At 35.6% G+C, this 27,031-nt stretch overlaps 2 protein-coding genes across 2 annotated transcripts; one reads left to right on the forward strand and one right to left on the reverse strand.

Annotated features, from left to right (window-relative positions):
* Positions 1 to 929: 929 nt before the first annotated feature.
* On the reverse strand, positions 930 to 14,003 carry LOC134851966 (mucin-5AC-like). Its single transcript, XM_063868241.1, has 6 exons — positions 13,794 to 14,003; positions 5,295 to 5,481; positions 4,824 to 4,939; positions 4,226 to 4,354; positions 1,694 to 3,517; positions 930 to 1,120 (listed from the first exon to the last, which is right to left on the reverse strand). Exons 1-6 carry the CDS (start codon positions 13,996 to 13,998, stop codon positions 930 to 932), a joined length of 2,652 nt encoding a protein of 883 aa, XP_063724311.1. The 5' UTR covers positions 13,999 to 14,003.
* An 831-nt stretch (positions 14,004 to 14,834) lies between these two features.
* Positions 14,835 to 26,582, forward strand: LOC134851967 (sterol O-acyltransferase 1-like). The gene is made up of 15 exons (XM_063868243.1): positions 14,835 to 14,948; positions 15,381 to 15,638; positions 16,101 to 16,275; positions 16,837 to 16,949; positions 17,285 to 17,399; positions 19,712 to 19,768; positions 19,974 to 20,053; positions 20,235 to 20,242; positions 20,289 to 20,385; positions 21,714 to 21,836; positions 24,140 to 24,264; positions 24,593 to 24,739; positions 25,073 to 25,161; positions 25,581 to 25,807; positions 26,219 to 26,582. The coding sequence occupies exons 1-15, from the start codon at positions 14,899 to 14,901 to the stop codon at positions 26,379 to 26,381; spliced, it is 1,827 nt and encodes a 608-aa protein (XP_063724313.1). The 5' UTR covers positions 14,835 to 14,898; the 3' UTR covers positions 26,382 to 26,582.
* The last annotated feature ends 449 nt before the right edge of the window (positions 26,583 to 27,031 follow it).

The raw sequence follows: 27,031 nt of genomic DNA on the forward strand, positions 1-27,031 counted from the left end.
AATTAAGCATAAATCAACTAAGTTAAGCCTGCCCATTGGCTCGAAATTAGCCGAAAAATCCAAAAATTCAAACCGGTTTTTCTCGACACAGGGAAACTTTTTCAAACTTTTCAAATCACGACTAAAAGGGCTTTAATATGATATATCACTCAACCTTCTCCGATAATTATTTGTGGTAACTGATTTTGTGTAGAAAACAAAAAAAGAAAAAAATTAACAAAAAAAGTAAAACACATCCGAATACAATTTTCCTCCCCATTTTCAATGGTCAGGACTATAATCGTGTTCCAAAATATTACTTTTACTGTTGTTGCATGTTTAGCTATACAACAAACAGGGGCCTAAAAATGAAAAGAGCTATTCATTCACATTGTGGGGCGCAAATGCTACCAAGAGCTTCTATTCTAGTTAACCATATGTAGTTATAAGTTGGTTTTTTAATAAGAACCCCATTTAAATCGCTTGAGTTTCGGGTTCGATTTGAACTCGGAAGACAAAGCAAGGAAAGATGGTGGTTGCACTTCCTGCTTCAGTATAGTCATTTTGTGGCTACTTTTGCCCCTCATCCCACTGTTTCATTCAAACGAGGTCTGTAAGCAAGGTCTGTTTTGCCAGCGTAGCGGTTGTAATTGTTTTGGGAAGTCTCTTCCACTTTGCTATGTTACAGTTTAGCTATAAAATTATAAACACTCAACTTACCACTCAGTTCGCAAGAGTACAACACTTTCAAGTACTGCAACCCTTCCTGACATTCGGTCACGAACCCAAGTTTCTCAGCATCTCCATCAAGAACGCAACTTTTTTTTCCATCACACCTGTTCCGAGAAACGATTTCAAAATTCAAAATTCTACGACATTCTATTATTGTATGGAGTTCTATTATAATAACTAAAAAAAATCTATAGTTTATTGTATTATGGCACAATTGCTCACCTATTGCTAACTGCAGAAAAAGCATGGTTGTCATTAGCGCAAGGTGGAAAGAACTGGATCTGGGAAACTGGGGAGCAATATCCCCTTTCATCAAGTCCGTAGAAAACCCAAGCTATTTCAACTTCGTATCCTGTTTCGCAAGATATGCTATCTGAATCGGACTCGCAAACGAGCACCGCATGCAGCACTAAAATGAAAAATCACTTAAATTAAATTTAGTTAATACTGGAACAACAGCTGGCTGAATTATATTTTTTTCCCAAATCGTTCAGATATGGAAGATAAAATAGGAAATATTTAGGTGATATTGATCATGACTCTTCTTACAAATTATTGTCTTAATAGTCTTCGCGACTATTTGTGCTGAGACTGATTAACCCGGGTCGAGGTCCGCGATTGAAGGAAAGACTTTGCAGTACTCGCCGCATACCGTTTTAGAATGATAATCGTAGTCCCGCCGCGGGCTTAAGTCGCGCCGACAGTTTTTTTGTTAAGTCGCGCCGCCAAAGTTTTTCCTTAAGGCGAACCGCCCAAGTTTTTTCTGAAGACGCGCAGCCAACGTTTTTCCTGAGTCACGTTTTCAGTTTTTATCAGGTCGCGCCGTCAGTTTGTTTAAAATCACGTCGTCAATCTTTTCTTAGTTTTTAAAAAGTTCGAACATTTTATTACTTATTTTAAAACACTCTTTCGTGGTCCTAAATCTGCAAACAATGCAATTCTCATCTTGCATCTATATTAAGATTTGAAATGTGTCTCTTACCTGAACTTTCGTGTTCTGCTTCTACTTCATGTCCTTTGTCTTTTCCGGAATTCAGTCTTGGAGCTGCGGTATTTCCTTCTGTTACTTTTCCTCCGATTTCTGAAGGATTTTCTTTTACAGGTCTTTCGACAGGCGTTTCCTTATCATGAGGGAAAGTTTCAGTAGTTGCTATTCTTGTAATATCAGCATTCTCAGTTATGTGGAGTCCTGGAGTTTGTGTTGTTGATGTATTCTCGTTTGTTGCTGTTGTGGCAATATCAGCATACTCAGTTATGTTGGCTTCTGGAAATGGTGTTGCCAATTTCTCGATTGTTGCTGTTGTTGCATTATCAGCATTCTCAGTTATGTGCGCTCCTGGAAATGGTGTTGACAATTTCTCGATTGTTGCTGTTGTTGCATTATCAGCATTCTCAGTTATGTGGGCTCCTCCTGAAGTTTGTGTTGTTGGCGATTTCTCGGTTGTTGCTGTTGTTGCATTATCAGCATTCTCAGTTATGTGGGCTCCTCCTGAAGTTTGTGTTGTTGGCGATTTCTCGGTTGTTGCTGTTGTTGCAATATCAGCATTCTCTGTTACATGGGCTCGTGGAAATGGTGTTGACGATTTATTGTATGTTGCTGTTGTTCCAATATCAGAAATTTCAGTTATGTGGGCTCCTGGAAATGGTGTTGACAATTTCTCGATTGTTGCTGTTGTTGCATTATCAGCATTCTCAGTTATGTGGGCTCCTCCTGAAGTTTGTGTTGTTGGCGATTTCTCGGTTGTTGCTGTTGTTGCATTATCAGCATTCTCAGTTATGTGGGCTCCTCCTGAAGTTTGTGTTGTTGGCGATTTCTCGGTTGTTGCTGTTGTTGCAATATCAGCATTCTCTGTTACATGGGCTCGTGGAAATGGTGTTGACGATTTATTGGATGTTGCTGTTGTTCCAATATCAGAAATTTCAGTTATGTGGGCTCCTGGAAATGGTGTTGACAATTTCTCGGTTATTGCTGTTGTTGCAATATCAGCATTCTCAGTTATGTGGAGTCCTGGAGTTTGTGTTGTTGATGTATTCTCGTTTGTTGCTGTTGTGGCAATATCAGCATACTCAGTTATGTTGGCTTCTGGAAATGGTGTTGCCAATTTCTCGATTGTTGCTGTTGTTGCATTATCAGCATTCTCAGTTATGTTCGCTCCTGGAAATGGTGTTGACAATTTCTCGATTGTTGCTGTTGTTGCAAAATCAGCATTCTCAGTTATGTGGGCTCCTCCTGAAGTTTGTGTTGTTGACGATTTCTCGGTTGTTGCTGCTGTTGCAATATCAGCATTCTCAGTTATGTGGGCTTCTGGAAATGGTGTTGACAATTTCTCGATTGTTGCTCTTGTTCCAATATCAGCATTCTCAGTTATGTGCGCTCCTGGAGTTTGTGTTGTTGGCGATTTCTCGGTTGTTGCTGTTGTTGCAATATCAGCATTCTCAGTTATGTGGGCTCCTGGAAAGTGTGTTGTCAATTTCTCGGTTGGTGCAGTTGCTGCATTATCAGCGTTCTCAGTTATGTTAACTCCAGCAGTTTGTGTGCTTGTAGCCAGTATAAAATCATTTGTAGTCCTCTCATTGTAAAAATTATATCGGAAAAAGTCTTCGGAATAGTTTTTTACAGCTTTCGTCGAGGTTTCTGAAAGAACTTCGCTCTCGGTTGTGTTTTTCTCAGTCGGATTATCTTGTGTCGAATTGTTTTCAGCTCCAAATACCAGCTCATTGAAGTCAATAAACTTGGGTGGGAAGCATGACAAATCAGCGACAGTTTTGCATTCCACGAAATCTCCATTTGGGTCTCGAAACTCAGCTAAAAACAAATTCATAAAACTCAAAAGTTACTTCGTTGAGATCATCTATCATAAGCTCTTATGCAGGCGAACTTATTTGACAATCTACAATTTTACTTCTTTAATTTTTTTTGTTTTTAAAAATTATGAAACTGGCACCCAGCTATCAGAAAAAAAACATGGGTCGATATATTTTAATTGAAAAGTCAAGTTTAATTTTTCGATTAATTAATAGTCGTGTTTTGTTAGCCAACCAGAATTTGATCTCACGACCTCCCTGAAAACAGAAATTATGTTAGTTAACTTCAAACTATGTCAAGTTGACATAGTTTGAAGTTATTAATATTGTGTCTTGTTGGTGTTTTCGGGGAGGTCGTGAAATCAAATTGTGGTTGGCTCAAAAAAGACGACTATTAAATTATCGAAAAACTAAACTTTGCTTTTCGATTAAAAAATTTAGAACAAGTCTTGGGAGAATTTTGACCATGATTAGATAAACCAATTATTCTATTCAGCCATGAATCTTTACCTTTTTATGGGATTTTTTGGATGTATTTTTCAAATAAACAAGGTTTTTCTTGAAACAAATGAAGAATTCTCCAGGGGTTGCCAAAAAATCAACCTTCATAGTCAAAATATTCCTCCCCCTCCCTGTTCACAAAAACACAAACGGCTGAACGGCTTAGTTGTATTTGCATTTTTGATTGTTGAGATTTGGTATGGCTAACGGAAACATCCGATGTTGTGATTGCACTTGTTAATGGCACAGGTTGCTCTGTAGTTGTCAGCGCACAACAGATACCCACAGTCGTCATCACACCCCTGAACTTCAAGTCGACCATTGCTACAGAAACCATCTGGAAGAAAAACAACAGTTTTCTGAAAATCACAGCTTTAGAAAATGATTCTCGCGAAAATTGCAAGAAAGAAAAAGTGGTTTCTTTCTATTATCGGAAACTGATTTCTTAAAAGCTATATAACCAGATAATTTGAGTTTAACTGTTTCTATAATTCAACAAAAAAGTAGGAAACTAAAACAGAGCGTAAAAAAGACTTTTTTTAAAAAGAAATTTTTTAATTAGGCATAAAAATACACATTTAGACAAAATACAAGGTTTAAGTTTCAAATTTTTGAGATGTTTTTTTTAATATTATTTTAAAGAAGGATTTGCAAAAAGTGATACAAAACAACTTTTTGTGCGTTATAAATTCGATATTATTTGTCCGAGATTATTGAAAAGACCACCACTTGAAACCATAAGTTCGAAGTTTTTGACTCAACCGAGGTATTCAAAAGTGTGTAAGCCACAAAATGGGTCAACTCACGCTTCAACTTGCAGTAGTAGTGCACCTGCAGGAATTGAGTGCCCACTGGACATTCGTTATCGAAGCCAAGTTTGTCAGCAGATGCATCAACAATACAAAAATCCATGTACTCACAACTGCAACAGTTACAAAAAAAAACAATTATTAGGAATTTTAACAAAAATTATCGAAAACTAATGAAAATAGCAGCCTAATTGATCAGAATGTCGTAAATATCGAAAAAAAAATTGAAAATACTTTCACATTTAATACCAACGATACATAAGTAAGCGTTTGATGTGCAATCCGCACAGAATATTCCTAAACAAAGAAATCGAAGTTTCTAATGACCACTTGAATAACGTCAAACTGTTTTATTTTATAAAATGTTTTGCTCAATCCAATCCGCCGTTTTAAGCGTTCAATAAAATTGCCGAGCTCGAAACTCAGGCATATTGTTTTGTGTAGTCGGAACAAAACCCAGTTTCTAACCCATTTCTCACTGCATTTTCTGCATGGTTGAAATCACCACAAGGAGCAAGAAACATGAGGTTCGATTGTGATTGGCATAATCCATGTCGGTCGACGCCGAGGAATGCAGACACAATCCTTATTTGATAGCCTGTCGGACATGAGATGAACACTTGGGATCCTTCACAAGCGTAGTCCGAATAAGGCACTGAAACAAAAACCATCGATGTTTATCTGATCATCTAGTGATTATAGTGTTATGGGAGAGCAATTGGGTCGACCTAAAAAAAGATCGACAAAATTTTCGAAAACTTTTTAAAAACCCGTCCCCCCCTCGAGAAAATCCTAGATCTGCCCCTGTTTCAAAAACTTTTTTTTCGCTTAAGGAGCCTAAACGCAATTCATTAAGTTATAACTGCATATTTAAAGGTTTGAAGCAATTTTTGAGAGTTATAAAGCAAAACTTGCCATAAAATCGATTTATTCAAAAATGCATTGGTTGAAACGGTCCATACCATTTCCATAGAAGAAAAAAATCGTATGGAATTAGCTTGACTAGCATTTTTTTATTAATTGAAATGTATGACTAGCATTTTTGTCAAACCAGGTTGAGGTCTAGACTTGGGTGTTTTGTGCCTAACATTTTCCATTTGCTAAACTGTTTCAACATGCGTTCAGTTTTTGAGAACTTTATTTATTCATGTCCAGATTTTTGAGACCCAGTCTGCATCATCATTTTTTCATTTGTATTTTTCAAATTTATTTCTGGAATGATATAACGTTATATGTCTATAACGCCTCTCACAGAAAAATTTCAGGTTAAAAGCCGTGGACTGTGTTTTCAACAATTTTAGGTATATGTTATTATCTGAAAACCAAAAATAACGGAAAAACTTTATTGTGATTTTGATTTTTCTGTTTAACAGAACTGTCTGGACTAGCAAGAATTTAACTTTTTGCTACCAACAAACAAACAAAAAGGTTTGTTTGAGAAAAAGTTGCATCGAAAGTTGAATCTTGACCTGCATGAAGTTTCATCTACATTGGAAAATTTCAGCCACATAGATGAGACTTTGCTGATAGCGTTTTGGTGTTCGTACAGTTTCTACAAAGGATCAGTCGCGAAAGTTCCAGCATTCCGTTTTCTTCACAACTATCTGGAATTAGTTTGTAAAACTTAACAAGACTGTTTGTATCAAGGGCGAAAACCTGAATGTTCCGACTACCTTTTAAGGTCTATGAAGCAGTAATAACAAGAAAAAATTAAATGTAACAGAAAAAATTGTTTAAAATTTAATTTTTTTTAATCATCCCCCCACACGCCATATTAATTTCAAAGTGTAGAATTCGCTCCTACGTCAAATCAATTATGCCAATAAAGCTTCCTTCAACCAATTTAGAACGATTTCTAAGACGGATTAAATCTCCGCCCACGCGTTAATAGCGCGAAACATATCGCGCGTTAATTGTCCCAAATTGGCGAAAAGGGCATTGTTTAAACACCTATAACTTTTTTTAATCACAGCTAAATTAGCTTTTCAAATGTAAACTCAGGGCAATACTTTTTGAATGAAATTTTTAAAAAATCCGTCAAAATGGCTAGTTAAAAAGTCAAAATTTGTCTGAAAAAAAAACCACCCCGAACACAATTATTCCGTTACTTTCGTAACGAAAGTCGGCACAACTACTGCTCGTATCAGGGCTACGCTTCGAATATTCTGCTTTTTAAGTTCCATCGAGTAGTGTTCGCTTCTAAAAAAATTGAAAATTTCAAAAATTATGAAAAACATCATCCCAAACGCTATGTAAAGTGCATGAAGTGTATTCCGCCTATAGCAAAGTATTAAACAGTCCAAATAGCATGCCTGAGTCCAATTTGGAACATTTTCTAAGAGTAAATAATTCTCCTCTTACGCGTTAATAGCACGAAATAGATCGTGTGTTAATTGTCCTAAATAGCCCAAACTGGCAATCCGTAAGCCCCTTAACGTTTAAAAAACTGATCACAAAGGAATTTTTCTTAAGATAACGCCAGGGTCATAATTTTTAGATTAAACAAAAAAAATCTTTCAAAATGGCTTGTTAAAATTGTCTGAAGAAAAAACCAACTCGAGCACAAATCTTCCGTTATTTTCTTCAAAACTTCAATGGCAAACTTGATGCACTTTTTTCAATTGGGAGCTCAGCGCTCATAATGGATCAGATAGCATAAAAAATACCGTCAAAAACAGGACGAGCTCAAGGTTTCTGATCCTTTTTTGTCAATTGAAATAACATGAGTGCTCATTTGAAGTGATTGTTGGTTTAAAGATTTGTCAAACATCAACATTAGTTAGGAACAAGAGACTCCTCGTATCAGGGCAAAGCCCTGAAAGATCCCACTGCATTTTAGAGTCTATGGAGTAACAATCGCTTTAATTACGTTTATGAAAAATTCAAAAAAAAAAGTTGAATTTTTTGTGAAAATCATCACCCCACATGCTTTTTAAGTGAAAGATTTCGCCAAAATAATGAATCGAATGCTTCTAACCAATTTGGATCGACTTCTAAGATGAATTGAATCTCTTCTTACACGTTATCAGCATGAAATTTTTCGCTCAGCACGAAACAATTGGTGCTAATAATAGGGAGTGCCTGTATTTAGACAACCGCGTATTCATACTCGTTAGTATTAAGACAAATACTGTATGAACCAATCAGAATAGAGAAAAGACATAAATAATCCGCAATAAATAATAATTATTTATTTATTTCTTCTTTGTCTCGATTCTGATTGGTTGAAACAGTATTCGTCTAAATACTGAGGAGTCTGAATACGCGGTTGTCTAAATACTGCTATGTAGCCTAATAATAGTAATCAAAGTTATCATATGATATATCAGTACTCACGTGATATATCTTGTTACATTTTAGCTTAATTGTCCCAAATTGGCGAAAAGGGCCTTGTTTAAACACCTATAACTTTTTTTTAATCACAGCTAAATTAGCTTTTCAAATGTGAACTCAGGGCAATACTTTTTGAATGAAATTTTAAAAAAATCCGTCAAAATGGCTAGTTAAAAAGTCAAAATTTGTCTGAAAAAAAAACCACCCCGAACACAATTATTCCGTTACTTTCGTAACGAAAGTCGGCACAACTACTGCTCGTATCAGGGCTACGCTTCAAATATTCTGCTTTTTAAGTTCCATCGAGTAGTGTTCGCTTCTAAAAAAATTGAAAATTTCAAAAATTATGAAAAACATCATCCCAAACGCTATGTAAAGTGCATGAAGTGTATTCCGCCTATAGCAAAGTATTAAACAGTCCAAATAGCATGCCTGAGTCCAATTTGGAACATTTTCTAAGAGTAAATAATTCTCCTCTTACGCGTTAATAGCACGAAATAGATCGTGTGTTAATTGTCCTAAATAGCCCAAATTGGCAATCCGTAAGCCCCTTAACGTTTAAAAAACTGATCACAAAAGAGATTTTCTTAAGATAACGCCAGGGTCATAATTTTTGGATTAAACAAAAAAAATCTTTCAAAATGGCTTGTTAAAATTGTCTGAAGAAAAAACCAACTCGAGCACAAATCTTCCGTTATTTTCTTCAAAACTTCAATGGCAAACTTCATGCACTTTTTTCAATTGGGAGCTCAGTGCTCATAATGGATCAGATAGCATAAAAAATACCGTCAAAAACATGACGAGCTCAAGGTTTCTGATCCTTTTTTGTCAATTGAAATAACATGAGTGCTCATTTAAAGTGATTGTTGGTTTAAAAATTTGTCAAACATCAACACTAGTTAGGAACAAGAGACTCCTCGTATCAGGGCGAAGCCCTGAAAGATCCCATAGCATTTTAGAGTCTATGGAGTAACAATCGCTTTATTAAGGTTTATGAAAATTTCAAAAAAAAAGTTGAATTTTTTGTGAAAATCATCACCCCACATGCTTTTTAAGTGAAAGATTTCGCCAAAATAATGAATCGAATGCTTCTAACCAATTTGGATCGACTTCTAAGATGAATTGAATCTCTTCTTACACGTTATCAGCATGAAGTTTTTCGCTCAGCACGAAACAATTGGTGCTAATAATAGGGAGTGCCTGTATTTAGACAACCGCGTATTCATACTCGTTAGTATTAAGACAAATACTGTATGAACCAATCAGAATCGAGAAAAGACATAAATAGTCCACAATAAATAATAATTTTTTATTATTTTCTTCTTTGTCTCGATTCTGATTGGTTGAAACAGTATTCGTCAAAATACTGAGGAGTCTGAATACGCGGTTGTCTAAATACTGCTATGTAGCCTAATAATAGTAATCAAAGTTATCATATGATATATCAGTACTCACGTGATATATCTTGTTACATTTTAGCTTAATTGTCCCAAATTGGCGAAAAGGGCCTTGTTTAAACACCTATAACTTTTTTTTTAATCACAGCTAAATTAGCTTTTCAAATGTAAACTCAGGGCAATACTTTTTGAATGAAATTTTAAAAAAATCCGTCAAAATGGCTAGTTAAAAAGTCAAAATTTGTCTGAAAAAAAACCACCCCGAACACAATTATTCCGTTACTTTCGTAACGAAAGTCGGCACAACTACTGCTCGTATCAGGGCTACGCTTCAAATATTCTGCTTTTTAAGTTCCATCGAGTAGTGTTCGCTTCTAAAAAAATTGAAAATTTCAAAAATTATGAAAAACATCATCCCAAACGCTATGTAAAGTGCATGAAGTGTATTCCGCCTATAGCAAAGTATTAAACAGTCCAAATAGCATGCCTGAGTCCAATTTGGAACATTTTCTAAGAGTAAATAATTCTCCTCTTACGCGTTAATAGCACGAAATAGATCGTGTGTTAATTGTCCTAAATAGCCCAAACTGGCAATCCGTAAGCCCCTTAACGTTTAAAAAACTGATCACAAAGGAATTTTTCTTAAGATAACGCCAAGGTCATAATTTTTAGATTAAACAAAAAAAATCTTTCAAAATGGCTAGTTAAAATTGTCTGAAGAAAAAACCAACTCGAGCACAAATCTTCCGTTATTTTCTTCAAAACTTCAATGGCAAACTTGATGCACTTTTTTCAATTGGGAGCTCAGCGCTCATAATGGATCAGATAGCATAAAAAATACCGTCAAAAACAGGACGAGCTCAAGTTTTCTGATCCTTTTTTGTCAATTGAAATAACATGAGTGCTCATTTAAAGTGATTGTTGGTTTAAAGATTTGTCAAACATCAACACTAGTTAGGAACAAGAGACTCCTCGTATCAGGGCAAAGCCCTGAAAGATCCCACTGCATTTTAGAGTCTATGGAGTAACAATCGCTTTAATAACGTTTATGAAAAATTCAAAAAAAAAGTTGAATTTTTTGTGAAAATCATCACCCCACATGCTTTTTAAGTGAAAGATTTCGCCAAAATAATGAATCGAATGCTTCTAACCAATTTGGATCGACTTCTAAGATGAATTGAATCTCTTCTTACACGTTATCAGCATGAAATTTTTCGCTCAGCACGAAACAATTGGTGCTAATAATAGGGAGTGCCTGTATTTAGACAACCGCGTATTCATACTCGTTAGTATTAAGACAAATACTGTATGAACCAATCAGAATAGAGAAAAGACATAAATAATCCGCAATAAATAATAATTATTTATTTATTTCTTCTTTGTCTCGATTCTGATTGGTTGAAACAGTATTCGTCTAAATACTGAGGAGTCTGAATACGCGGTTGTCTAAATACTGCTATGTAGCCTAATAATAGTAATCAAAGTTATCATATGATATATCAGTACTCACGTGATATATCTTGTTACATTTTAGCTTAATTGTCCCAAATTGGCGAAAAGGGCCTTGTTTAAACACCTATAACTTTTTTTTAATCACAGCTAAATTAGCTTTTCAAATGTAAACTCAGGGCAACACTTTTTGAATGAAATTTTAAAAAAATCCGTCAAAATGGCTAGTTAAAAAGTCAAAATTTGTCTGAAAAAAAACCACCCCGAACACAATTATTCCGTTACTTTCGTAACGAAAGTCGGCACAACTACTGCTCGTATCAGGGCTACGCTTCGAATATTCTGCTTTTCAAGTTCCATCGAGTAGTGCTCGCTTCTAAAAAAATTGAAAATTTCAAAAATTATGAAAAACATCATCCCAAACGCTATGTAAAGTGCATGAAATGTATTCCGCCTATAGCAAAGTATTAAACAGTCCAAATAGCATGCCTGAGCCCAATTTGGAACATTTTCTAAGAGTAAATAATTCTCCTCTTACGCGTTAATAGCACGAAATAGATCGTGTGTTAATTGTCCTAAATAGCCCAAATTGGCAATCCGTAAGCCCCTTAACGTTTAAAAAACTGATCACAAAGGAGATTTTCTTAAGATAACGCCAGGGTCATAATTTTTGGATTAAACAAAAAAAGTCTTTCAAAATGGCTTGTTAAAATTGTCTGAAGAAAAAACCAACTCGAGCACAAATCTTCCGTTATTTTCTTCAAAACTTCAATGGCAAACTTCATGCACTTTTTTCAATTGGGAGCTCAGTGCTCATAATGGATCAGATAGCATAAAAAATACCGTCAAAAACATGACGAGCTCAAGGTTTCTGATCCTTTTTTGTCAATTGAAATAACATGAGTGCTCATTTAAAGTGATTGTTGGTTTAAAAATTTGTCAAACATCAACACTAGTTAGGAACAAGAGACTCCTCGTATCAGGGCAAAGCCCTGAAAGATCCCACAGCATTTTAGAGTCTATGGAGTAACAATCGCTTTATTAACGTTTATGAAAATTTCAAAAAAATGTTGAATTTTTTGTGAAAATCATCACCCCACATGCTTTTTAAGTGAAAGATTTCGCCAAAATAATGAATCGAATGCTTCTAACCAATTTGGATCGACTTCTAAGATGAATTGAATCTCTTCTTACACGTTATCAGCATGAAATTTTTCGCTCAGCACGAAACAATTGGTGCTAATAATAGGGAGTGCCTGTATTTAGACAACCGCGTATTCATACTCGTTAGTATTAAGACAAATACTGTATGAACCAATCAGAATCGAGAAAAGACATAAATAGTCCACAATAAATAATAATTTTTTATTAATTTCTTCTTTGTCTCGATTCTGATTGGTTGAAACAGTATTCGTCTAAATACTGAGGAGTCTGAATACGCGGTTGTCTAAATACTGCTATGTAGCCTAATAATAGTAATCAAAGTTATCATATGATATATCAGTACTCACGTGATATATCTTGTTACATTTTAGCTCAGGACAACAATATCTTTCGGCTGACAAAAAACTCCGTCAAAAATTTCCAGTTAAGAAATCGATATTATTCCGTCTTTCGCTTCGCAAATTGTCGGAACAATAATTATTGCGTTCGGATTTCCAAAATTCCGTGAACGCGTAGCTCAAGCCTCAATTTAATTGGGCTAAAAAAATATTTCAACCTGAACAGGGGGCAGTTTAATTGTTTCAGCTATTGTTTTCTACGTTCGACACTGCGTGCAGAAAATGTCAAAAATTTTGGAATTTTCTCAATTTTTGAAATTAAGAAACCTACAAGACATCCTTAAATTCAAGTTATTACTGAAATCCTAAAATGTGCAATCTTGTTGCTTCGACCACCAGAAAAAGTACAAGAAAAACACATAAATCCATCGCAATTGTCGTCTCTAGGGAAACTTGGTTTTATCAATAACAATTATTTATGCCTTTTATGATTCATTTGAATTGGTTAATCGCTGAGCTCAAAAATGAAAAATAATATATGATTGACATATGGTGTTATTAGATTTTTTGACCGAAAAACTTCCTGTTTTGTTTCTGTGAAAAAAAATTGAACTTTCGAAAGAAACCTAAAAATGGCTTTGATTCTGATTGATTAGGTTGTCCGAAATTTGAAACACCCAATCGATAATACTAGTATGCAAATTACGTTTAATGACATCTACAACTTATTGTTCCAAATTTTAAAAGAAGATGAGCAAAAAATTTATCAGTTTTGTCTTTTGTTGAAAGCAAATGTATTAGCCCAAAACAAAAGTTTTTGACGGTTTCTTACACCTATTTAGAGATATCGGTGCTTGGTTCCGAAGTTAAAGATTTTAATAAACAAATTTTTATTGGTGGAAGGTTTTTAATGCTAGAAAAATATTAATTTGCTCAATTTGGGCACAAACGCTCAGTTAGAGCACTTACGCACGAAATAGGCTGCCTGATGATTACCTTCCAGCCCATATACGCGCTCATCCTAATTCTGAGAAATCACTTCTGATTTGTTGGCTCTAGGGTTAATTTCATTACTTGGATCTCTTTAACTATCCCCCCCTCCCCACTTTTTTCAAAGGGTAGGGGATTCGTTACTAGATACAAAAATCTCAGATGCTTAACCGTTCATTTATTTCTTTTTAGGGGGAGATTCATTACTAGGTACCCGAGGGGGGGTGGTTAAAGAGGTCTCCCCTTACTCATTACTCAACCGGGGTTCAAAAAATGTAAACGTAGCATCCACTTACCTTCATCAAAATCAGAAGCATCATGTGAACTCCAGTCCTGTCTTTGCTCACTCCTCTTTGCGTGCACCCATGATGTATCTCGGTTCACTGCAGCTCTCACTTGATCGGACCGTGATTGGGGGAGTTTTTCGAGAGTTGGTTGCACGGCTGCGTCTATTCCGACAGTAATGACGATAAACACGATCCACTGAGCACAGCCATGCATGGTTGTCCGAGTCGATCAATTTTAATAACGACAATAGCAGATTTTTAAATTATTGATCTCTTTCCCATTGGAGCACCCTATTTATTGCTTGGGAGGGAGTCCAGTTGGTTTGTCCTCGCGATTTTGTCGTCTCTTTTTTGCCCTTTTTAAATGCGCTGACACATGAACAAAGAAAGTTTTCATCAAATCTTCCACAGAAACGCTGAAAAGCTACCTCTAGCTTTATATTTTTTTTCTCCAAAAAAAAGATGATATTTCCGAGGTGGTGGAGCATTGAGCTAATGTTCCAATAGCAGAATGATATAGAAATTTTTAATAGAATAACTGCTAGGCGTTTTCATAAACAGCCCGCGTCTCGGGACTACCAAACGCGCAAAACAAATAATTCCGATTGCACTATACATATAGTTCTGTACTTAGACCCTTTCTGCTTTTGGAACACTCTTTTCCTTATTCCAGTCCCCGTTTCCTAGGTCTGCAAAATTAGCTATGTTTGAAGATATATCAGTTTTTTAAACCCAATTTATTTGAGATATATATGTTAGCCGTTGGGAAAGAGCCAAATAGACAGCCAACCTTAACTTATTCCGGGTTCGTTAGAATACTAAAAAGCTATAGTTTCGAATTTGAGTTAGGTTACGGTTGGTTTTTCGGCTCAAGAATTTCGACAGCTGAGAAATTGGTTTGCATAAAGAAGCCGAACAGATGAAGAAAAATGAACAAAACTTCAGAGCAGAAACTGACAGGTATTATTTTTACGATTGCTCTTTTTGCTCTTTTTGAAAGCGGTATCGACAGACGAATAGAGTTACAAATTCTTTTTACGCACTTCAAATTGAACGAATCAAGACATCCAAGAACTTTCTAGAATTATTCGCACTATCTTTTGAACATCTTGTGATGTCGCTTTATGGAAAATACGTGGAGCCAACTTACGACGGAATGAGCAAGTAAGTCTTTAAAAAGTAAATTAGATGATTTGATTGCTCGTTCCGATGTTTTTTGCTGTTTTGCTTGGCGTGTTGACGCTCAGTGAACCATCCTCAAAAAAACTGTACTTAAGATCAAAAGTTCATGTGCTCACACGCACCCAACCCACTGAATACAACACAGCGGGCTAAAAATTTCATCATAGCCGAATAAATTGTGACTAAGGACCCCTCAAGATTTCTGAACTTTATTTTGCTGAGAGCAGGCGTTACTGATTCACTATCATGATCACTAAAAGTAAACATCAAATCAAACACTCAAATATTTGGTTCGAACTTTACATCTATTACTAATCATTATTGGATAATTTTCATACTAATTCTCTATTTACAAATTCTGTAACTCCTTACGCGAAAATTTATTTTCCTTCATTCATTTATTACTGTTATTAGCGAATCAATGATGGAGCTGAACTTGGACGATTTGAGACGTCGGCTGATTCACAAAATAGAGCTAGAGGTCAAAGAGACTTTCGAGTCCTACTCCACTCGGGATGATTTCCTCCTTCGTGCGAGAGGGGAAGAAGGAGGAGGAGGGGACAGCAATTATGGGGGGTCAATGACCGATTTGAACTCTGCATCTGTGGGGGAGGGGGTTATTCCGGAACAGCACCAGGCGGATGAAGTCGAGAAGTACAAAGAAAAGCCAAAGTATGAAAAAATGTTGATGTTCTAGCACGACTATGGTTTAAAATATGTACCACAACGCCTTTTTTGGCCCGCATTTTCAAAGAATTCTGCGGCGCAAAAAATTTGGTCAATCTAGGGTCTTTATAGTGATTTAGGAGAGCTCAGAAAATTCATTTAATAAAAGCGTAACAAAATGGCAAACTAACAAAATTTGAGCTTAGGGTGTCATCTTCAAAGGACTATCAAAAATCTCCTCAAAACGAGTATTATGCCAAATTTTTACTAAAATGTGCTAGCTAGATTGGGAAAACTTAAAGACGGTGTATAACACTCCGTTTGCAAGTTGCCAACTACGGTAAAGTTGTGCGCACGCAGAAAAGGCAAGTTCTGCAACGCGCACACAGAAAAAGCAAGTTGATTCCGATAAAGCGATTTAATTCCGGTAGCTTTCTTGAAAAATCATATATTGGTGTTGTTGTTTAGGAGATTTGCGAGCAAGCAGTTCAAGCCTCGAGAGTCGATTTTGAGTGTGTTGTTGAGACAGAGCAAGAACATCAGGACCATCTACAACATCTTCGCCGCCATCCTCATCCACCTCTTCATATCCACATGTGTCAACGACTGGATCAACAGCAGATCAATTGTCCAGAACATGGAGGCCAGTCTCATTTTTCCTTTTTTCACCCAATTCCACCGTTTTTTAACCACAGAAAAACAATCATTTCGAAGCTTGGTGGGGCATAGCTCAATAGGTACTTAATAGGTACGTAAATCATGCGCCGGGTTCTCCAACGATTGTGGAACACCAAAATTCTTAATTTTAAATTAGTCCCAAACCCAATGTTAGTCTCAGAATGAAAAAATTACCCAATTAGTCGCATATTCAGCCGGCTATTTTCTGTTATAAATGTATAAAACTCTACAATTTTAAGGTTCCGAAGAGATCAAAATTTGGTATTTAAACACAAAGTTTGAGAAGCATCAGCCCTGGTAACTTGCTTTCTTCGAGGGAATGACCGCCCAAAGAAAAAAGATGGTTGCTCAATGGATCCCAATTGGAAGGGGAGGGAGATTTGTCATTATGTCGATTTTGCAAGCACTATTTACGATTTTTTAAAATTTCAGCGCAAAAGGAAAAATGAAAAAAAATTCAAAAACAGCACCAAATTGAGAAATAAAAAAATTGGAGCTTTCAGAGTATTTTTCTGTTGCTGTGTAGATAATCTGGTGGAACTTTGGCAACTTCCCCACTGTTGTTTCCATCTGGCTGATGATGATGGTGTCCACCCTTCTGGTAGTCTATCCACTCTACAACTTCTGGGCCACCACCAGGCAGGGCTGCCGCACAAAGTCGTTAATAAGGAGCAAATAGTAATAAAAACAACCGTTCGCAGTTCATGTTTACAGAAAAACATGGGTTGGGGTTTGGCTTAATTTATTTGAGCCAAAAATATCCAAAATTGAAGTCCAAAATTGAATTTCCAAAATTAGTGAAGTTTGCTTTTAGTGGTTATGTATGTCCACTGGTATCATGGCATAAAATTACTGCGATTTTATCATTCAACGATGATGGTGTTTTTTTTCAGTTTTAAAGAAAAAATTAAACCTTTGGAAAATTTTTAAAAGCGAAGTTACGATGAAATAAAGCAACCCTGCCATTGCAACAGAAGGGCGCTTTTGAAAGATGAGCGGGTGTTCGACTGTGTTTTTCTGGCGCTGTACTGTGGCTACCAAATTGGGTTCTTCATTCTGCCTGCCTATATGTGCAGAGTCACATATCAAGTTAGAAAATTATCAATTTACATTTTAAGGAAGCTTTAACAAAAACTATTCAGAACGTTATACTAAGTACAAAAATATAGCTAGAATATAAAACGGCTTATAGGATGATTTGGACTGCATTAATGAAATTGATGAGAAAAATCACTCAAACAGCATCCAGTAAAAACTGCCTAAAGTTGTTGATTTTAGCTATTAAAAATTCCCGAAGCTGAAACTTCTGATAATAACCACATGTTTCTGTTAGCAAAAAATGGAAAATGCAAAGCGTATGTTGATGTTCAACTTACGATTTAGAGAGCAGAGTTTGCTTTTCCAAGAAACAGTCGAAATCGAAAGCGCTTCAGCTGCTAGTCAAGTCAATTCAAATAACAAAATAGCAACAGGGATAGCTGGTTGCTGTGGTACCAGCACAAAAAGTTCCGTTTATATTCTTAAAAAATAAATAAAAGTTATTTCATGTTTTTTTTCTAAATATTGTTGATTTTCGTGAGTGTTGTGATGAAAGGATCTGATGTTTTAATGTTAATTAAAATCTCAAACTGTCAGTGGCGACACGTGATGATATAGTAATATTATAGCTAGTTCGGCTTTAAAAAGTCTTTTAAACATATATTAACTCTTTCAGTTTCAATTGGAAATTCAAAATTGCAAAAAAATTCCTTGTCAATGCGTATTCAATCACTTTCGATGACAACTTGTTCGTACAACCCGTCCTGATAAGAAATGGATTGAAATCAACCTAATACAGACAATATAGCAACAATCGATTGATTGATTTAAATTGATTTAAAATCGATGAAGTTTGAAAAAAAAAGTTTCAAGACTCAACTTCAATAGATGTCAAATGCTATCAGAATCATAATTTTTTTATGTCGATGTAATTTGGCTAAGAATTACTAAATATTGGAACATGTGAGTAAAAAAGAATTTTCGGTCCTAACAGCACTGATTTCCTTGTATTGTTTTTTCATGCCGATACTTACTTAAAAATTTCAGATTCAATCTTTCAATTTAAATCACTGCATGAAAGTTCCAAAACAAATTAACATTTTTTAAATTTTTTTTTAATTTTGAGTAAAACTTTTGAGTTCTTTTTGTATTATTTTTCTCATTTTGAGCCCACAAATCAATGAAAGAAAATTGTTTATTAATTATGCTTTTTAGATTTTGAAGTTGCTGGAAAATACTTATTGTATAACAAAACATTTCAGATTTGTGTTTTCAAATTTTGTTACAGCATAACTTCCAAAAAAAATCATCAATCAATCAACTCCTCTAGGAATTAAGTGATCACTGTTTCGCAATACTTTTAATATCTAGAATGGTATAACATTGTGATATGCGCCCTTAAAAATATTTGATTTATTCCAGAAACTCTATCCTCCAGAGAATTCATTGAAGGAAAATTTATCTTGCAAAGCATTTTTATCTGTTTTTCAAATCTGAATGGCGAAACGCGAGCTGATAATTCGATACCAAGAAACAAATTTGATTTTTTCTTAAAACTCTGCCATCCTAATTAGCTGTCTTATAATATAAACAGAAGCGAAGTTACACTTCGCTTACACAAGCAAAAAATATGACCGATAACGCTACTGGGAGAAACTGAATGAGTAAAACTTTGAGTCTTCAAAATTTTTAAGTGAGGCACGCCAATTATGACGCATTAGCAGTACCAGCCAATTTGAATTTTTTTTACCGTCTTAGATGCCTCATTTTATTGAGCAGTCTATGGAGCAGTAATAACATGAAAAAAAATAAATGTATTGAAAATAAAATGATTAAAGAACCTTCAAAAATGTCTAGTTTTAAACTCGAAATTTGTCTTAAGAAAAAAACCACCCGAGCACAAATCTTCCGTTACTTTCGTTACGAAAATCGGAACAATATTAGTCTGTGTTAAAACCTTAGCATTGGCTGTACTTAATAGCTGGTTATTGATCAAAATGAACACTTTCAAATGAACACATTTTATCGCAACAATATGTGCGACTTAGGTTGGAAAAAAAGATAGTTCATACTATAACACTTATAACACAAGCATTGCTTGTGTAAACGCATATTGAAAGACAAAATCAAAATAGACTAATGTCGATTACGTGGTGGAGCATAAGAAAGGTACTTTGAGTCAAAGGTTTTTAGTTTGACGAACCTCCACCATGGCTGCATAACCTCTACCATAGCAGACTGTTTTTCTCACGTAATTGGCATCAGGTACCTTGAAATTATATCATTTAAGAGAAAATGATGATTTGTTTTTTGCTTTCCATATGCCGCGTGGAACCTGCTTTAAAATGGAGTTTTGTTTTCAGCTTCCTCCTGCCTCAACCCTCATTGTGATATTGGAACAACTTCGACTCCTCATGAAGGTACAGACTTTTCGAAGGGTGCAAAATTTATGCCTTTATATCATTTCAAATGTGTTTCAAAAAACGTGCGTCAAGTTTTGGTTAATATTTTGCTTTCTAAAAGATCAAATAAAATTGGGTGTCAAAAACAAGGTTTCAATTTTTGTTTAACTTTGGTTTTCCTCCAAAAATTGTTTGTTAAAATGTGAAAGATTAGTTAATTTAGGTGCACTCGTTCGTGCGCGAAAACATCCCCCGATCAATGAGATATGACCCTAAGAAGAACGTTACCACTCCTACAGGGATGTTAAACGTCATCTAATTTGTTGAACCAAAGATCGTTCAAACTACTTTCAAATTATTGAATGGTAAAAAGAATTCCAATAATCACGCCATTTTCGATTACCTAGACTGTCTGAAAACTAAATAAACTCGATATTGACTGATACGAGAATAATTTGTAATTTGCTAGCCCAAAAATCTTCAGATTTCAAAGTTTTTTGTAAAATTTTTAAACATCCCTGCGGTTTCCCAATTGCAGTCGACGATAGTGAGGAGAGTCAGCAACTGGAGAACATCGCATGTCCCAATTTCTCCTGCTACCTCTACTTCTTATTCGCACCCACTTTGCTGTACAGGTAGAAAAACACTATTGTTTAATTTTCACTCAGAAATTCACTCAAAAATAAACTGATTTGGATAAAAAGTGAAGTATGGATAGCAAAACATGCACACATGAAATGATTTTTTTAAGTCATTTTGATCGTCTCTCAGAAAAGTGCTCTAGGACAAGGCGGATTTTGGAGACAAATGGTAGGACATGCTTGTCTTGTTTTTGATTCCGCAGACAAATGCCTTTTTGCAGTTGGAGTAAACTGAAGCGAAGTGTTGCTGGATTCCACAGACAAAAGATAACCTGTCGCCGGTTCTTCTCGACACCGGGGAAACTTTTTGAAAAAAAAATTTTAATATTTGAATCACGACTGAAAAAAATTTTTTTTATGATATATCACTCAACCCAGTCCGATGATTGTTTTTGGTACCTGATATTGGGCGGAAAACAAAAAAAAAGGAAAAAAAATAGAAGAAACTTGAACACGCCCAATACAAAGCTCTTCCCCATTTTCAATGCTCGGGCAAAAAAGATTTCCATTGCTGTGCAAGTATCGAATCTGAACGGAAGCCTTATAAGCAAGTGGATACAAACGGAAGTAGGGGTAATAAAACATACACGCGTGAATCGATTTTTGGAGTCATTTTTGATAGTCTCTAAGAAAAATGCACTAAAACTCGAGTCATTGCAACGTCAAGTTCAGGTACTTAGGTAAAGATTTGGATTTCGCATACATTGTCCCTGGAATCTGCATTACTTGCGGTGGATTCCGAAACATCTCGAAAAGCCTTTGAAGTCAGAAATCTGATGGAATCGAAGGACAAATGCTTAAGAACTAGGCGCAAAAACTGAATCTTAGTTAGCGAGCAAAAACTTTGAACCTAGTGACAAGGCGGATTTTGGAGTCAAATGCTACGAAACCCTTGTCTTGTTTTTGATTCCGCAGACAAATGCGTTTTTGCAGTTGGAGTAAGCTAAAGCAAAGTGTTGCTGGTTTCCACTGACAAAAGTTGACTATCGGCATTTTGCGTAGGGATCAATTGAATTTGGAATTCACAAACAAAATCTCTGCAAAAAAAACATAGAAAAGATGTGTTCATGGAATCTAGACGCGTGAAAGCACGAATATGTTCTAAGTTATAAGACCGAGTTTGGCGTCGTATTGGTTAGCAAAGATTGTAAAGTTGAAGGGAATTGGTAAATAGATTAAACCCATAGACATTCTAATCATACTCAAAAAAATTTCATGGTGTTTCAGAAAAAAACGTTCTCTCAATTTTGACTCCAAACTGCCATATTTTTTATTGACAAATTGAAATAAAAGCAATTTAAAACAAAGATAGTCGACGATAGTGAGGAGCAATTTAAAACAAAGATAGTCGACGATAGTGAGGAGAGTCAGCAACTGGAGAACATCGCATGTCCCAATTTCTCCTGCTACCTCTACTTCTTATTCGCACCCACTTTGCTGTACAGGTAGAAAAACACTATTGTTTAATTTTCACTCAGAAATTCACTCAAAAATAAACTGATTTGGATAAAAAGTGAAGTATGGATAGCAAAACATGCACACATGAAATGATTTTTTTAAGTCATTTTGATCGTCTCTCAGAAAAGTGCTCTTTCTACTGCATTGTAAGATTAGAGAATTATCCAATCACGTAAAAAATTTTTGGAAATAATTTAATGTCGTTTTTAAAAGTTTTTAGTTGAAAAAACACTGAAGCGAAGTGTTGCTGGATCCCTCAGACAAAAAATAACCTGTCGCGGGTTATTCTCGACACTGGGGAAACTTTTTAGAAAAATTTTAGTGTTTGAATCACGACTGAAAAAGATTTTTTTTATGATATATCACTCAACCCAGTCCGATGATTGTTTTTGGTACCTGATATTGGGCGGAAAACAAAAAAAAAGGAAAAAAAATAGAAGAAACTTGAACACGTCCAATACAAAGCTCTTCCGCATTTTCAATGCTCGGAAAAACAAAGATTTCCATTGCTGTGCAAGTATCGAATCTGAACGGAAGCCTTATTAGCAAGTGGATACAAACGGAAGTAGGGGTAATAAAACATACACGCGTGATTCGATTTTTTGTAGTCATTTTTGATAGTCTCTAAGAAAAGTGCACTAAAACTCGAGTCATTGCAACGTCAAATTCAGATACTTAGGTAAAGATTTGGATTTCGCAAACAATGTCCCTGGAATCTGCATGACTTGCGGTGGATTCCGAAACATCTCAAAAAGCCTTTGAAGTCAGAAATCTGATGGAATCGAAGGACAAATGCTCAAGCACTAGGCGCAAAAACTGAATCTTAGTTAGCGAGCAAAAACATTGAACCTAGTGACAAGGCGGATTTTGGAGTCAAATGCTACGAAACCCTGCTACGAGTTTGGAATTCACAGACAAAAGCTCTGCAAAAAACATGCAAAAGATGTGTTCATGGAATCTAGACGCGTGAAAGCACGAATTTGTTCTAAGTTATAAATTCAAGTTTGGCGTCGTATTGGTTAGCAAAGATTGTAAAGATGAAAGGAATTGGTAAATAGATTAAACCCATAGAAATTCTATTCATACTCAAAAAATTCTCATGGTGTTTCAGAAAAATAACTTTCTCTCATTTTTGACTCCAAAGTGCCATATTTTTTGCTGACAAATTGCAATAATAGCAATTCAAAACAAGGATAGTCAGTTGCTGTGCAAGTAACACACAAAATGTTCCGACCATTATATTAATTCGATTAAAAATAATAGTGATAGATTTAAAAAAAAAACATTCTTTTTGATGCGTTAGTGTCCTTTTTACTGCATTGTGAGATTAGAGAATTATCCAATCACGTAAAACTTTTTTGGAAATAATTTTATGTCGTTTTTAAATTTTTTTAATTGAAAAAAAAACTGAAGCGAAGTGTTGCTGGATTTCTCAGACAAAAAATAACCTGTCGCGGGTTCTTCTTGACACTGGGGAAACTTTTTGCAAAAATTTTTAATGTTGCTTGAATCACGACTGAAAAAGTTTTTTTTATGATATATCACTCAACCCAGTCCGATGATTCTTTGTGGTACCTGATTTTGGGCGGAAAACAAAAAAGAGAAAAAAAGCAGAAAAAACTAAAACACACCCGAATACAAAGCTCTTTCCCACTTTCAATGGTCGGAACAACAAGGATTTCCGGATGCTGTGCAATTACTGGATATAAACGGAAGTCTAAACAAGAATTTGATAAACAAGAAGTGAAGCCTAAATAAGAATTGTTTTCGATAGTAAGAGTCGAATACGCGTTTTTGACTAGTTTTTTTTATCGAAAAATAGTCGAAAAACAAAAAAAAGAACTTATTTTGCGTGCTTCAAATTTCATGGAGAATCTTTGTTTCCTTTTTATAGGATATTTTCTGTTATTTTGAAGGCGTTAAAAGGGATTTTATGAGCCTGCTCACGAGCTTTATTTGCTCGAAATTGGACCGAACATTTATTTTTTAATAAGGTTTTTCTCTGCGCTGTAGAGATTTTTCGGAAGTTTTGTAATTGGCTTCGAATCACGACTACAAAAGCAGCACTATGATTAATCACTCAATTTTTTCCCACATTTTCTGTGTACTTGATTTTATGTGGAAAACAAAAATTAGAAAAAAAAAACACGCCCAAATACAAAGTTCCTCCCACTTTTAGCTGTTGGAACAGCAAATACCATTTCAACGCTATTTCAAAAGTAGGGAATTTTAACGCCTTTCTTTGAGAAGGTATAAGAGAGGATGTTAAATTGCATAGGCACCGTTTTAGAGACTCCTATCCGATGACGGAATCGATTGACTGGAACTTCGTCAGATCCAACTTCGTCCAGACTTTAGTGTGCATATTATACACTGCCTTCATCTTCACACGATTCATATTCCCCATTTTCTCAGGTGAGCTGAAGATTCAGAAATCGCGAAGGAAGATCATCAAAAAACAATTGCTGAAAACAAGTTCACCGAAAAATTTGAATAAAAAGCTTATGAATAACCCCAACTCAATCGTAATGAATATTTGGAGCAGATTTAAACGGTCCTTTTTTATTTGAAAAACAATACAGCAAACGAGAAAAAGTACCGTTGCATTGAAAAACCTTCAGTTCTAATTGAATTTAACAAAATTAACAAAAGAAACTACAAACAGTTTCGACTGTTTTGTTCAACTTGAGTCTTTCGTTTTCGTAGATTTCGTAGATGATGTAGATTTCAACTGTGTTTTTAGAGTTCGGCAACCACCAGTTCGACTGGGAGCACTCGCTGCAGTCTGTGTTCAGTATGGTCCTCCCAGGCACTCTCCTCCTAGTCCTCTTTCACTTCATGTTCCTCCACTCCTGGCTCAATGCATGTGCCGAGATGCTCCGATTCGCAGGTCAAAATTCCAAACTTGAAAAAATGATGTTAAAATAACAAAAGCAGCGTGTTTGGCGTATTTCTTCAAAATGCGTCTGCAGCGCAAAAAAACTCGAAATAGGGTCTTTATAGTGTTTTGGGAGGGCTTGGAAAATCTTTAAGAAAATCTTCAAATTCAGGGCTAATAATGTAAAATCAGAATGACTTATTGGGCGGATACTAAAATAAAGTGTACAACAAAGACGTATGAATTCCGAACTATAGCACCAAATTCATGTAGTTTTCAAGGTATCAAAAAGTTTTAAATTATCTTGTGTTGATCTTTCCCATAGTGAAAGCTTTAGTTTTGCAGATCGCATCTTCTACCGTGACTGGTGGACCTCCACCTCCTATGGACAGTACTACAGAACATGGAACGTCGTCGTCCACGACTTCCTCAAGGTCACAGTCCAAGACTTCACTTTTAAAGTCTTAACTTCGAATAAAATTAATTACTGTATGCTTATTTTATCATTTAAGTTTCTTCCATCCGTTAGAATTTCAAATATCTCAACTTTCGTCTGCCGAGCAAAAAGTTGTTCTTAAATTTTTTAAAAGCATTCTGAAAATGTATATGTTTCAAATAGAGGGATGCAAAACTACCGCGTATGCAAAGAACGCTGAAAAAGCTGAGGATGAAAATTGAGCTTCTTCATTGATTGAGATCCCTGGAAACTTGAAAGACATATGTAACAGAAAGAGTCAGTATATCCTTTATTTCTCTCACTGCAAATCCATCAGAACACTAAACTGTTTCTAAGACTCCTGTTTTCGTTCAGTTGCTTTTTTGTTCCATAAAGGTTTTTCATCTATGCTTTCAGGCGTACATCATGTACGACTCGGAGCTTCTTCTCGTGAGACTCCTTGGCAACAAGCGATCCAAACAAGTGCACTTCCTCTCTATTATGTTCACGTTCTTGGTGTCAGCACTGGTTCACGAGTATGTCATCATCATGGCCGTTGGCTTCTTCTTCCCCATTCTCTTTCTCATGTTCTCTGGGTGTGGCTTCTGGTTCATGATCCTCGTGCAGAATAACAGATTTGACAGGTAAGCTAACAATTTTTTTTCAAGAGTATACTTTGATGGCTTCAGAGAAGCAACGGTATTTATCTCTGTAGAGGAAGCAGAAGGCTACGTTTGCAGGAGCTTTGAAGCTACTGTACAGATGGTAATTAATTTTCAGACTTGATGGAAAATGGTAAAAGAATTCATCAGATCTGTGTTGGATTCTTGGGTTAGGCATGGCTAATATACAAAAACATAAAAACAGGCCGATGATAATTTGAACAAAATAGGTTACATAGAGTGCATTCGGGAAGCTCGAAAAAAATTTTTGTCGACCTAGAAAAAGGGACTAAATATGAAACTTCTCTGGAAATCCCTTCTTAAAAAATCTTCGATCTGCTCCTCTTTATACACTACGAGTTATAACAGCAACAACTTTCAAAATCAGTTTAGGTTCCAGAATACTATCTTCTGGTTCCTGCTGACAATTGGGATGGGCGTACTTTTGAGCTGGTACTGTCAGGAGTGGTATGCACAGCAGAACTGTCCCCACAACGGAGAGTCCATTCTAGACTACCTCATACCTCGATCTGTCGCCTGCTACTGGGGTAGTTGACGCTGCTTCACGGCAGAAGACGAGCACAAGCTGAATATCGAAGATTCTATAACTGGATTTTTTCTATTTTTAAAAAACTGAAGAAAACTGGCATCGGATTTCGAAGGTCGACTTCTGTAATCACCGGATGATATATTGATTACACAGTATCAGTTTATGATTTCAAATAACAATATCGATGAACAATTAACCAAGTAGATGTTAACTAATGAATAAGATTAATTTAAGATTTTAGATTTTTTTTTTAAAATTTCACTTCAGTTGGTCATGATCTGTTTACCTAAAAACTAAGCAAGCAGCAGCACGAAATAAAACATGATTTAAAAAATTGTATACTAGATTTAAAGGGTTTATTATTTAAGCCCGTTCACACTCAAACTTAATGGTACCACAAAGTGTTTCCTTTGGTAATGAATTAAGTTGGGCGACGGAAACTCACTACTATCCGCAATCCTAAAAGATATACGTATGTGGAAAATATTTTTCTATTGTACTAAGTTTTGTGCTCCTTTGAATTCGAAGCTTTTACGACTGTAACGATCACAATCGTGATCGCAAGAAACTCAAGTTGTAATTAAACTTTAAAAATTTTGATACAAAGCTCCGCGATCAAGTTACTAATTGCCTTCTGCAATTTCATTGCTCGTTAA

The sequence above is a fragment of the Symsagittifera roscoffensis genome, chromosome 7 (assembly GCF_963678635.1).
Source record: "Symsagittifera roscoffensis chromosome 7, txSymRosc1.1, whole genome shotgun sequence".
NCBI classification, from domain to species: domain Eukaryota; kingdom Metazoa; phylum Xenacoelomorpha; order Acoela; family Convolutidae; genus Symsagittifera; species Symsagittifera roscoffensis.

Excerpts from the sequence above, each read along its gene's own strand:
- LOC134851966 (XM_063868241.1), bottom strand. The coding sequence starts at position 13,998 with ATGCATGGCTGTGCTCAGTGGATCGTGTTTATCGTCATTACTGTCGGA. Across the intron at positions 4,940-5,294 it reads GAAAATGCAGTGAGAAATGG|TTGTGAGTACATGGATTTTT; the intron begins GTTAGAAACTGG and ends TAACTGTTGCAG. Across the intron at positions 3,518-4,225 it reads TCACAACATCGGATGTTTCC|CTGAGTTTCGAGACCCAAAT; the intron begins GTTAGCCATACC and ends ATTTGTTTTTAG.
- LOC134851967 (XM_063868243.1), top strand. The coding sequence starts at position 14,899 with ATGTCGCTTTATGGAAAATACGTGGAGCCAACTTACGACGGAATGAGC. Across the intron at positions 21,837-24,139 it reads GCACCCACTTTGCTGTACAG|AGACTCCTATCCGATGACGG; the intron begins GTAGAAAAACAC and ends GCACCGTTTTAG. Across the intron at positions 24,265-24,592 it reads CATATTCCCCATTTTCTCAG|AGTTCGGCAACCACCAGTTC; the intron begins GTGAGCTGAAGA and ends CTGTGTTTTTAG.